The following is a 12,930-nucleotide window of genomic DNA, read 5'->3' as shown; positions in this document are numbered from 1 at the left end:
CCAAGGTCCTAAGTCCAACAGAATACCCTTGTTTTCTACCCTTAAAAATTGTTGTAAATTGAGCCCATGCAGGAGGAGTTTAAAGTTACAGTTACTGTTCTTGCCAAACACAATTGTTAACTTAAGGTCTAGAGCAAGCTGCCTTCTGCAGTTAATAACCACAGATTGTCACAAGATGTACCTCAAACTTTTTGTGGTGAATTTTGTTGACAGAACTGTGTGGTACAAGAATAGACACTTGGCACAAAAAATAGACCTTTTGTTTTGTTTATTTGTGTTTTGTTTTCTCTTGTATTTTTTGGAGTTGGCTTTTTTCTTGATTGGGATGTTTTATGGGATGTTTTATGTGTGAGTTTATTTTGTATTTTAATAAGTCCTATTATAGCAGATAGCATCTGTTCTAGAGGTGGGGTAGTAGGTGCGTGTCGGTGAACTGCGTCTGGTCAGAGCTGGCAGAGATGCTGTAGCCAGCAGCATCTGGGACTGCAAAGGCTGAAAATAACATCTTAAGCAGGTTTTCCATATGACCCCAAAGCTGAAGCGTACCTCTGCATTTAATACAAATAGACACACACTAAAAGTTTCCTTATATGTTCGTTAAAAAAACCTAAAAACTAAATGCTTTTTTGAAACCAGATACAAGAGAACATCAGAAACCCTGTCTCAGGCTGGTCAGAAGGCTTCTGCTGCTTTTTCTTCTGTTGGTTCAGTCATAACCAAGAAATTTGAAGATGTCAGGTAGGTTTATTTACCTTTTCCCAAGTAATTGCATTTTTTATTTAAGCGGGTTATCACTGCAATAAATTTATGCTGCTAACATACCTAGTGCTTCTAAAAGCTAATCTATCCAGAGCCTTCAGCAACTGTTTTAGGGGAGGTAAGAGACTTGCTGCAGAATCTGCTTGTATGTCCTCACTGGTGCTGAGGAGTTCTGTGCTGTGTGTTTTATGTAGGCAAGAAAAGCAATGTGTGCTGCCGCCTTCACTGCTGCTCTTACTTTTCTGGTGTTATTGCAGGTGGCACTGTCTGCCTGCCTCTGCGGGGTACACACAGCACTGTCATTCCTGCTCTCTTTCTCTCTTGTGGAATATGACATTTAAACACTAATGTCTTTCACTGTTTGTGTTTTGTCGTTTTCCTCTTTTTTTTGTTGTTGTTGTTTTTGTTTGGGGTTTTGTTTGTTTGTTTTTGTTTTGTGTGTCAATTCCTTCCAAGTCTGTTTTATTTCTGTCTAAGCTGTTCTGCCTCATAGAAGTGGCTTGATTTTATTACATTTTTTAAGAGACTATTGGCACTTTTTAATTCTTAAATATTGTTGGCATGCAATATTTTGACTTTGTGCCAAATGACACAGCCCTACATACACATTAGGTAAGTCTGCCAAGTAATTTTTAGAACTATTTTGAGCTGCTTGCAAAAATCCTGCTGGATGCAATACAATCAGATGCTTGGCTGACAATTCCTGGATTATGTAATTCTTAGTACTGGAAGATATACAATTATTCATCTCCACAGGTAATTTGTGGTTGTTAAACTTATTTTTCAGTTATTGGGCAAATAGAAATTCACACATTCTCACAGAATATTGCTGCTTTGGCAGCAGTGTAATAAAATCAGCCATTTTAAAGTGCTGCCATTAACTTCTTGCTTTATGGAGTCTAGTGAGAAAATGCTTTGAGTACAACTACACAGTTACAGATTTTTCTTCATATTTATCAGAAGTTCATTTCTCTCTTTACTGCTTACTCTGGCATTGTGCAGACTACAGGCATTTTCACATTCCTTTAGGTAAGGTGGACACAAGAATTGCTTCTCAAACTAAGCATGTAGTCAGACTGTCTCCATTACAGTTTTTCATTTAAGTTTTCTCTGTAAAAGGTAATTTCTTCTTTTCTTCAGTGTTAGTAAGGATAAAACTGAAGCCCTTTTAATGTCAGGGAAGATGTTTCTTCATGTTCACCTGGTAACTATCTCAAAACATGAAAACTTGAGTATACCTAATAATTAATAAGTCTCTCTTCCTTGTATGAAATAAACCCACTAAAATGATGCTGCAAGGTTTTTTATCAGGAGACAGAATATGGTGTTGAGGTCAATGGCATGCAGGATTCCTCCTTCTTTGTCTGTACAGTGTTTGTGCCATGGCAGAACAGAGATTTCCCCCTTTTTGTGTCTATTACAATGGCTGTTTAGCATTGTGATTCTAACTAAATAACTAGAGTCTAAATGTAAAATAGTTTATACATTCTTTGTTCATAGTTTGTCCAGTGAAACAATCCTTGAGTTGATTACTTTAGCAATGCCAGTATCTTAGTTACTTCATCTACATTACCTTTGATCTAAGCAAATACTCAGTGTTTTCAGCAGTTAAAATTCCTGTGTAACAACTTCTGTCCATTGCCTCTCAGCCCATCCATCTGAGCCTGACTTAATCTTTTCTGTACTCCACCACTAAGTAGCTAAAGAGAGCAGTAGGATCTCTATAAAGATGTTGGGATTTGGCTCCTGGAGTACTAACTGGGAGCTGTTGTCCCAGGGGAGGAGATGGGCAGGAGCACAGGATGCTATGAGAACTCAGACTCTGAAGTGAGCTCAGTTTGATCAGGTATAAGAATAGCAGCCAGTCTCAAATATGTCCTGTTCAGCATCAGTGAGAACTTGGAAGAATTTTCTGTTCCTTTTGGATACAAAGCTCAGCTGCTCACTTAGCAGGAGTCACATTTCTACCTTAAGGCTGTGGTGTTCCCAATTAGTATTGGACTATTTCACTGGACAAGGACGAGCACAGACTCAGATCTGTCGTCTACTTCAGGAATACCTTAGGAGTGTCTCAATTACTCCAGTTAGAGGCTCTGTGAGTGTTGAGTACTCTATCAGAAACTGTGCCCCTGGGAGAGAATGTAACAGTATCAGAGAAGTCTGCACTGTTGGTGTGCTTCTCAGGGAGAATCGTGGTGGTGGTGGAAATGCAAGGTATTGATATAAATTCAGGAGTAGCTGTGTTTAGAAAACAAAACAAAAGTGTGAAGAATTAGTGCTGCTAAAGATCTTAGTTGCACTTGAAACAAAATATTAAAGATGTTTTTCATGAGAACCAAATTCATCTGAATTCAGGTCTGAGGATTATATAACTACTTAAGGGCAAGTCTGAGCTTCAGAAAAGTTTAGATGCCTCAATTCTTTCCTGGAAGTGAGAGTTTATGGGCCGATACTTGAACTTGTACTGAATATGCAGGTTCATTTTTGTTCTTAAACTCTTGCATTGTCTTCATTGAGGCTTCACTTTCCCTTGTATTGTTTTGGTTGAGCACCTTCTCAGCTACAGTGGTGTGATTTCTTCCCTGTTGGACTACTTCATGGACATGTTCCATGCAGCAAACATCACACACAGATCTTTATTTGGGCACTGCAAAGTGATGTAATAGGGAGTTGCAAAAGGGAGTGAGGCAGCTGCTGGAGCTGTGATTTTGGAAACTACTGAAATGGAGAAGGCGGCGGACTGGTAGTGCAATGTCAGTGCATTTTTGCTTCCTTTTTGTATTTGTTTTCTCTGCCCTTTGTTATGATGAAAATGAACTCTGTTCCATCTTAGGTTTTTCTTAATACCTTTATTCTCTTTATAAGAATTTATTGAAGTTTTGATAAGCTAACTTTCCTTCTGTAGGCAACAGTATTCTGTGCAAAGTAGTAGTACCAAGATGTAGCTTCTGAGCAGTCATGACTTTGCACTTGGCCCTTCTTGCACTGCATCTCTATAATGGAGCAAAGTCCACCTTTGCCTTGCTCTGAGATTACAAAATAACTTTCTTTGCTTGCTTTGGAAGTCTGATCTCTGATCATGGATTCCTAAATACCATAACATATCAGCTGGACATTTAACTACAAAGTAACTGGCTACTGTGTATGTTGAGCTGTGTTTTCTAGGCTGGGACTCTGGCATACCTCCTTGTGCCTTTTCAAAATGTGAGGCAATGGAGTAGCTTTAAAAAAATGATTGTGTAGAGGATAAGAAAGCTTTAATACAATACAGAATGCATGGAAGACTGGAGAGCAGCTTACTGTGCTTCTTTTATTTATTGTCTTTTTTAAGCTAGGTGTTGGCTTTTGAGCATTGCAAAGAGGGCTTGTCTTTCAAACTGCCTGAGTTGATGGCCTAGTTGAGTGAGTGCTTTAGTGTGGCATTCTGTGATTTGGGAAAGAAATACAAGTTTTCTTCATAAAGATGTTCAAGGCTTAATTGTGCCTCTTGCATTACCTGAAGAATAGTTTAAAAAAATGTTATGTTAGGCTTATGTTAAAAAAAATCAACTACATTTATCTAATTCACTTCTCCTGCAAACCAGGTCATGGTACGATAAAACTATGTAATATCTTGTGGTGTTTTTTTGCAAACTGGAAACTGAGGGTATACACAAGTGTATTTCCAGCAGCAAGTAAATTCTTCATGAATACATGAATAGTTCTTCTATTAAATGATGTCTGAGATGAAACTAAACTTTTGTAGACACCTGTTAGAACATCTGTGATACACTATAGGTTGTTGTTTTTCAGTGTGAGCAGTTCTACAGTTTGTAAATATATGTATTTAATCCTCTTTAGCCTTAAACTTCTTGCAGAGAGAAACTTCTTGCAGCATGAGGGGAATTGGCTGAGCATTGACTGAAACTAGTTAGTGTCAGTGTAGCTCTGTAAGAAAACCTGCTATGTAGCAAGCCCAGAACTTGTAGTAATCCACATCACAGTGAAGGATATATGTTACAGTCGAGGAGACAGCTTGTCTGTGATCTGGAAAAGCCTGTGGAAGCCAGGCCATCCATAAGAATGAAACACAGGAGAAATGGGCTTGGGTAAATAGATGAAACATAGCTGTGCATTAGTGAAGTGTCAGGAAAGCATCTGGCCTCGTGTATCTGATTCCCAGTACACTGTAACTACAGATCAAACCATAGTTGTGCATCTGCCTTAAGGGATCCCAGCCTTTTTTCTATCATGGTATTTTACTAATGAGCCCTCATAAAGGATCTCTTAAAACTTTTTCTGCAATAAACATAGAACTTCCTTTTCTTCTGTGAATGTATCTTCCATTGATTGTGCTGAGATGCTAATTGTAAGTTTGGAGGTACATTTTATGAGAGTTGTTTCCCTTCCATCCTCTCCTTCCCCAACAACTGCCTGGAAAGTATTCTCTTGAAAGGCATCATAAAGCCCAGACAAATTTTGGCATTCCACATATAGTTATGAAAACCTAAGATCATCACTTGTAATTACTCTCAGTTACTGTTGTGGTATTTGGTAAGAATTATTTAACATATAAGGCTTGTTTGTATCTGCAGTAAACAGGGATTTCCTGTATGGAACTAAATTTGGTGTGTGGTAGTGGTGTTGAAGCTATGCAGGACCTCCTTCATCTATATCCAATTACCTTCTAGAAGTAGATGTGTTTTCTTGCTGGACAAAGAGTAACTTTATAGCAACACTGGCAGGTTATAGAAATCCTCCATGAATTTTAGAACACAGGGCTTTATCCTGCTCCCAGCATAAATCCAACCTTGAATACTGACTGATGTGACTGCTTTTGTTGATTGATGAGTAGATAATTTGTATTGATGAGTGTAAAAAACTTTACTGAATGTAAATGGAAGCCTTCTGGATGTAGAGATAATTTTTTAGTAGGAAGATTAGCTGATTTATAAGACTCTCAAGTGTTTGCTACTCACTATTGCCAAAACTGTAAATGCAGCATGATTCCTGTTGCTTGAGAAACTTAAGGAGCAGACAGACTGTTGCAGCTAAGCAGAACAAGTACTAACAAGCATGGCACTTGAATCTTTCTAAAAGAGGAAAAGGTTGCTGCAGCTTTTGCTCTGATGTACTTGTGTGTGTGTGTGTGTGTGTGTGTGTGCATGGCTAAGCAAAGCAAACCCAAGCAGTTACTAAGACCGTGTAAGACTGTTTGGCTGTTTACCAAAGATAGTTTACAGAAGTCAGCTCTCTAAGCCAATTTCTTCTCAATGTAATCCTTAAACTAACCTTTTGCTTTCTTTTCTCTTAATGCTGGCATGTAGTATACGCTCCATACAACATTCAATTAGTATGCCTATTATGAGGTAATGTATGCATAATCCAGCTCTTTGGTTTATTTATTTTCACGTGTGGAATCAAGTCACATTGAACTTAAGTCAACTAACATAGTTTTATAAAAAAGCAAAAAACCCACCCAGCTTTGTAATGGATTTCCTGCACTAACATATAGGGTAAAATTTGTTTTATTTCTGGTTAACAGAGGTGGTTATCAAACATCTGGAAAGTGACATTTCCCTACTGTTAGGTGTAAAACTATAACAGCTTTTCCCTGTTTGTTAGGTGTAATGTTACTAAGTGATTCAAAGTTTTAAAGGCAGTAGCTTGGCATATATTTTTGAAAATGAAAGTGAGTAAAAAAAACCCTGTGGTTTCACAAGAAGTCTCTTGGTGATCTGGGGTGCTTGCCTTTTCTCTCCACTTGCTTGGCACTGTGTCCCTCTGAGAGCCTGGTTTGACACAAGTGTCACTGTGTGCTCTCCCAAGGGAAAAGAGTGCAGCTGAGTGTGGCAGACCCACACAAATGCTAAGCAAAGCAAGAAGGGAAGCTGTAGGCTTCTTCTGAAAAACACCCTTGTCTGCAATATTTATATAATACATTTTTGAGTAATCCTTAGTCCTGGTCCAATGAAGGCAAGCATTTTCCATCCTACATAAAGGCAGAAAAAGTGTTGCACAGATTTGCACGTAGCAGTGACAGCTACTTGGAGCATTAAGCCACTTTTCTGACCCTAATGAATTATACACCAGCCTTCAGCACTGGAAGTCCCAAGCTGTCCTGCTTTTTGTATGCAGAACTTATTATTAGTAAGTACAGCTGCCTTTGGCACTTAAAGGCAAGGGGGAGTCTCACTTAAATGTAACATGTTAGCAGAAAATGCCACTGTGAACCATGTTTTATTTATTGAACATGTAGCAAAGTAAACTGAACTGGTTTTCCCGTAAAAAGTAAAAAAACTGATGAGCTCTCTTCAGCAATAATGTATTAGGCTAACCAGAAGTGATGACTAAGATTTTCGGAACAAATGCTTTAAGCCAGAAGCATGTTTGAAAAGACTGGGAATAATAAGCTAAACCTAAAATACTTGCTAGTTCTCCCTTCCATGCTGATAGGAAGGATCCTCTTGTGGACCTGGCAATGTTTTGTTGCCAAGATGAAAGTGAGCCTGCAATTCGAGTATGTTTGAATTTTAGTTTTGTAGTACTTGGGAGGATCAAGATGTAAACTATTTTTAGGGTATCTTTAAAACAGGGAAAGAGCGCCAAACAAATCTCTTGTTACTGTTGGGAAAAAGGAACTGTCTGCTTGGTTTGTGATGTTTATAGGTTAACTAGATGTGGTTTTAATTCTGTGGATCCTTTTTTTTATTTTTGTAGAAATTCTCCTACTTTCAAATCCTTTGAGGAGAAAGTTGAAAACTTCAAGGTAAGAATTTCTAAAACGCATTATTGATTGTGCAGCTGTGGATGTGCAGAAAAGACTCAAGTCCTTTTGGGCAGCCTAGTTTTTAGTTATGGTAAACTGTTGAAGAGGTGCTTGGATGAACATCTTTTTAAGTCCTGTGGAAACGGTTTCTCTGCCAAATGATTTGGAAGTAAAGTAATGGGCTGCCTGTACCTCAGACAGGAGGATGCCTTTGGAAGAACTAACAGCCAGCTAACCTGCACAAACAGCTAGTATTAGGTACACAAAATAATTAATACCTAATGCTAGGGATCCAGAATTGTCTAGGCTTTTATTTCAGGCCTTTCTAGGGACTAGTATCGTACACAGGAGAATACCCTGGGATTCATCTCTCATTTCTGGCATAAAAGACAAAAGGCCTTTGCACCTTAATTTTAACTTCACTCCTGAAAGCCTCAAGTGTCAGAAAGAATCATTAATAACTTCTCCAGGTAAAAACTCACTTCAAAAATAACTAACCTGTGTAATCAGAACCAGATTTGACTTCTCCTGGGCACACTGGGCTGAATGAGAAGCATGCAAGTGATAGCAAGGGGAATTGGGCCTTCTTTTCTTGCAACTTATTGACATTAACACCTCTGCAGTCCCACGGAGCGTATGGGTGGAGGGAAGTCAAAAGGCAAACACGTTACATGGAGAAAGTAACATTGTTGCTCTGCTCCCCTGAAGAGCTCAGGACTTGGTCTTAAAACTCAAAACTGTCCAAAGTTCTTTCTTGAGAAATAAAGTAGCGAGTTTTAACTCTGAATCTCTTAAAGATTTCTTGGTTTGAAAGGCTTCATACCTTTATCCTCTTGAAACCGAGGTTGTATCAACCTTTGGACTCTGGAATCAGCCCTGGAATGAGGGCTGCTTCGTGTATCTCAAAGTCAAAGGGAGATTTCTGTGTTAATCTGCTGGTGAGTGTTTCCTGCCAGATATGTACAGATTTGTTTCAAGAATATTGTGGAGGTCTCCTAGACCTGGAAAAGCTGCTTTGTTGAAGAGAGTTATCAAACCAGACATACTGGTTTTGTACAGTTAAGCATGTTTGGCATGCCTACTAACTACCATGCTTTGTTGGGGCTCTCTCTGTGTTCTAGTCTAAAGTTGGAGGAAGCAAACCTGCCGGAGGAGACTTTGGAGAAGTTCTCAACTCTGCTGCCAACGCCAGTGCCACAGAAACTATTGCAGAACAGACAGAGGAGGAGACCCACTGAGATTTCTGCTTCTGTCCTGCTACCCACTGCCAGATGCTGCAAGGAAAACCAAGCACACTTGTAACATTCTCTGCGCTCCTTCCACCAGATGTGCTTTTATTTAGCACGCAGTTATTTTACCCGATTAACTGATACCAAGCTTGTTTGTGGGTTCAAAATATTTTTGAAGCTAAAATACATTGTTTGGGATTTTGTGTGGGAAGGGGAATTTCTATGCCTTTCAAGCATTTAAAGGACTTACCTGTAATTTGAAGACAACCTTTAAAATATAGCAATGAAAAAAAACTCTTTTGAGAAGTTAATTATATTGTATAGATACTATGGATACGTATTTTCTTTTCAATCTGTAATTACTGCTCAACTTAATCGTTATGAATCTACTGCTGCTGCCAAACTGAAGCTTGTTACTTCGCTCCCTTGTGATTGTTTCAGTTGAGTGTTGCCTGCAGGGGACACTGGACAGGAGGCTGGACAAGGAGGAAGGATCACTCCCAGCTACAGAAAGGACTTCATTTTCAGCAGGCTTTACACAAGCTATAGCAGGATCACACATGAGTAGCAATGTACTGTCTTTTGAGCATGTTCCTCATCCAGCAGGTGTGGAAAGGTGATAGAACATGTAAAAGTTACCCATCTGTCCGTGCACTGTCCACCTCAGAAACTTCTGACCAATGCAGATGGAAGCAGGATGCCTCATAGTGCTGGTTTGGTTCAGTCACCACAGCATTTTCAGGCTTGTTTCTTGTACAGGATGTCACTGTGGTAAGATAACACTCTTCTGAACATTGGATTAGTCACAAATAAATTCATTCACACGTGGTGGTGTCATATTCACACTAACAAAGCATGGACTAGAAGAATAAGCCTGACCCCAGATGTGGTTCTTTTGTAGTCATCAGGAGAATTGCTCCTATAGCCTAATGTTGTTTCTCTTGTAGGCTGAGCCCTGAAAACATCTGCTACACCATCTTACTCTTTTTAAATGTATTTAAGCCAACACCCCCGTTGCCAGCCCCAGAAGTCTGTTTGGAGAGGTGCACAGTGTCACTGCTCAGTGTAGCTCTCCTAAAAGATGTGTCCTTCTGCATCTTGTTTTGTCTGCCGTACTCCTCAAATTTCTTGTGTTTTATGTGTTTCTGCCACATGGTTAGAACATTTTATCACCCTGCTTAGAACTGGAAACAAGTTTTGCTACATTTGTGTGAAATCCATGAAACTTCAACTGCCACAGGTGTCTGGAGGAAAAAAAGTTGGCTCCTGACAACCTTGCTAGCATGTCAGATGTAGAATGTGTGCTTAATTACAATGTGAGAAGCTTAATAAAAGTGTATGTGAGGAATGTATTGTCCTGTGAACATGGAGGATAATGTAAATAAGTAAGAAGATTTCATTTCTATTTGAAGCAGTCCTTTAAGTTTGGTTCAGAGCAGTGCTGGTACATACTGCTGTACTGCTTTGGGCACTCTGCATGGCTGAGCTTGGCATTTCTAGAGAACACTGAGCCTAGGTTGCCTTCTAGTGGCTTACATAAAATTACAAATCACAGCATTGTTAGGGTTGTAAGGGACCTCTGGAGTACATCTAGCCCAAACTCCCTGTTGAGGGAGGCTCACCTCTGGAGCAGGTTGTACAAGACTCTGCCGAGGTCAGTTTGGAATGTCTACAGAGAGTGAGAATCCAGGACCTTCTTCAGCAGCCTGTTCCAGTGCTCTGCCACTATATAAAATTAAATTGCCCTGGTTACATTGTAAAGTTCAGAAAACAGGTTGACATGTTCCCTCAGCCTCCAACAGCTGCAGCTTAACAAAGGAACAGAGAATTGAATGGTTAGAGAGAATGGAGCTCTTCCTCTTTTGGGTCAGTACCATGCAGGGCAGGTTCTTCTGGAATATGATCCTTATTGGATGGGTCTTTTATTTATTTATCTAACTGACAAGGAGAAAGGTCATCTATTCCAGAGTTGAGTTTTCTGTTTTCTGAAGGAAAGCTTTTTTTTTTTTTTTTCTTTTTTTTAAGGCCACACTCCAGGAGCTTTTGCTGCATCCTCCTCTGCCCACAGCTTCCTTTCCTCGTGTGCAGGTGGCTTTGGGGCTGCTGTGAGCGCTGAAGCTTTGCTTTCAGGGCTGGTGTAGTAATCACAGAATCAGTTAGGCTGGAAAATGCTCCGAGAGCAGGGAGTCCAGCCTACGAGCAAACAGCACCTTGTCACAAGACCAGGGCACTAAGTGGGGCTCCAGAGGGGCTGGCAGAAGGTTGTGCCCGGGAATGTTCAGGCTGGGTATTATAAAAAGGTTTTTCCCGCAGAGGGTGTTTGGGCACTGAACAGGCTCCCCAGAGAAGTGGTCACACACCAAGCTTGACGGAATTCAGGAACTGTTTGAACAATGCTCTCAGGCGCATGGTGTGACTCTTGGGGTGTCCTGTGCAGGACCAGGTGTTGAACTCCATGATCCTTGTGGGTCCCGTCCAACTCAGGTTATTCTATGACGTGCCACGTCCAGTCGTTCCTTAAACCCCTCCAGGTGACCCCAGCCCCTCCCTGGGCACTGCAATACGTGCTTAACTTTTCCGTGAAGAAGCTCCTCAGGTGTCGAGCCCGCCCGTTCCCAGGAGCGGCTTCAGCTCCGCTGCAGCCGCCGGGGGGCAGCGCGGCGCCGCCGTCCCGCACCCAAGATGGCGCCGCCCGCCTCAGCCCTACGCGCTGCGCTTGCGCCCGAGGCAGCGGCCCCGCCCCCGGTCAGTGATGGCGACGGCGCTGTGGGGCCGCGCGGCCCGGCCATGGCGGGCGCTGCTGCCCGCGGTCCGTAGGGTCAGCGGCGCCGCGCCGGGAGCCGCCGACACTCCCCCGCAGCGAACGGAGCAGCGCCCGGGCGGCGGCACCGCGGGCTCTGCTCCCCGGCAGGTGAGGGCGCGAGGGGATCGAGACGGGGCAGCGTCCTCGGCCCTAACGCGGCCGCATCTGCAGCGCTGTGTCCGGTTCTGGTCTCGGCGGTACAAAAGAGACGAGGCGCTGCCGGAGAGGGAGCAGCGGAGGGCCAGAAAGATGAGGACGGGTCTGGAGCATCTCTTTAGGAGGGGAGGCTGCGGGAGCTGGGCCTGTTCAGTCTGGAGAAGACAAGACTGAGAGGGAAGCTCATCAATGAGTATAAACACCTCAAAGGCAGGTGATAAGATGGTGCCAGAGTGTTTTCAGTGGTTCCCAGCGACACCACTACAATAGGGAGCAGTGGCCATAAACTAATGTACAAGGAGTTTCATCTCAACACGTGGAAGAACTTTTTGCACTGAGGGTGGTAGAGCACTGGACCAGGCTGCCCGGGGAGGTTGTGGAGTCTCCCTCTCTGGAGACTCAAAACCCAGAAACGCTCACATTCCAGTGTCACCTGCTCCAGGGGAACCTGCCCTTCCAGGAGGGTTGGCCTGGATGCTGTCCAGATGTGCTTTCCAACCCTAAAAACTCTGATTCTCTCTTCTCGCCACTTCAGCCTGCATGATAAGTCACCTGCAGAAATGTGGACAGCTCATATTTCTTTTTAAGATGCTCCTACAAAAATGCAATGTAGAAAGCACACAAGCAGTTTTGGTTGTGTAGAATGCAAGGTACTGCTGCATGGGCAAAGCTGTGTTCAGGCTTTTTACAAGCTGGCAGAGAGGATGTGGAAAATCTCTTAATGATTTTATTGGGTCAGGTCAAAGACCTGTTAAACCAGTATTCCAGAGACTTTCAGAGGAAATATAAAGGCTTTTATGAATGAAACACCTGTAGAATTGTATGTGTGTGAAGCCAGCTTAAGAAACGTCAGGACAAGGATTGAAAGGATGCTGGATGTTATTGTGGAAACCCACAGTTCTCTGGGAAGCTGTCCTTGGCTGTAAAATTAGGATGGTGTGCTTGGCAAGGCCTGCACTTGGGTGAGCTGCAGCATGAATGATTCATCAGGAGCAGACCCTGCTCCTGAAGTGCACAAGGAGGGTTACAGGATTGTGTCCCATATGTTACATGCCATGTGTTTTCCTGTGACTCCACCATGAACCAGTCATGGAGAGGGAGATGATGAACAGCAGTCTCCTATTTATTGAGGCTGCAGTAAGTAGAATTCTGGAGCAAAGGACCACCCCATCAACAGCTGTTGACTCCTGAAGGGTGTAAAAGATTTGTCCAAAACCTCGTTCACCATTGCCAAA

The 12,930-nt window shown here is 42.1% G+C and overlaps 1 protein-coding gene across 4 annotated transcripts in view; it reads left to right on the top strand.

Moving 5' to 3' along the window:
• Window positions 1-10,088, top strand: part of TPD52 (tumor protein D52) — a 41,009-nt gene extending 30,921 nt beyond the window's left edge. For 2 of the 4 annotated variants that reach the window (XM_005479399.4, XM_005479396.3), the window contains exons 4-8: window positions 637-738; window positions 1,762-1,788; window positions 6,066-6,107; window positions 7,459-7,507; window positions 8,629-10,088. In XM_005479399.4, coding sequence (XP_005479456.1) covers window positions 637-738; window positions 1,762-1,788; window positions 6,066-6,107; window positions 7,459-7,507; window positions 8,629-8,745 — 337 coding nt within the window. In that variant the 3' untranslated portion in view covers window positions 8,746-10,088. The remainder of the gene's footprint in view (window positions 1-636; window positions 739-1,761; window positions 1,789-6,065; window positions 6,108-7,458; window positions 7,508-8,628) is intronic. The other 2 variants (XM_005479397.3, XM_005479398.3) reach the window with 2 other exon arrangements.
• The last annotated feature ends 2,842 nt before the right edge of the window (window positions 10,089-12,930 follow it).

This window comes from Zonotrichia albicollis, chromosome 1, assembly GCF_047830755.1.
Source record: "Zonotrichia albicollis isolate bZonAlb1 chromosome 1, bZonAlb1.hap1, whole genome shotgun sequence".
Taxonomy (NCBI): domain Eukaryota; kingdom Metazoa; phylum Chordata; class Aves; order Passeriformes; family Passerellidae; genus Zonotrichia; species Zonotrichia albicollis.
Note: the sequence above shows the minus strand (reverse complement) of the source record. Positions and strands in the feature narration are given on the sequence as shown.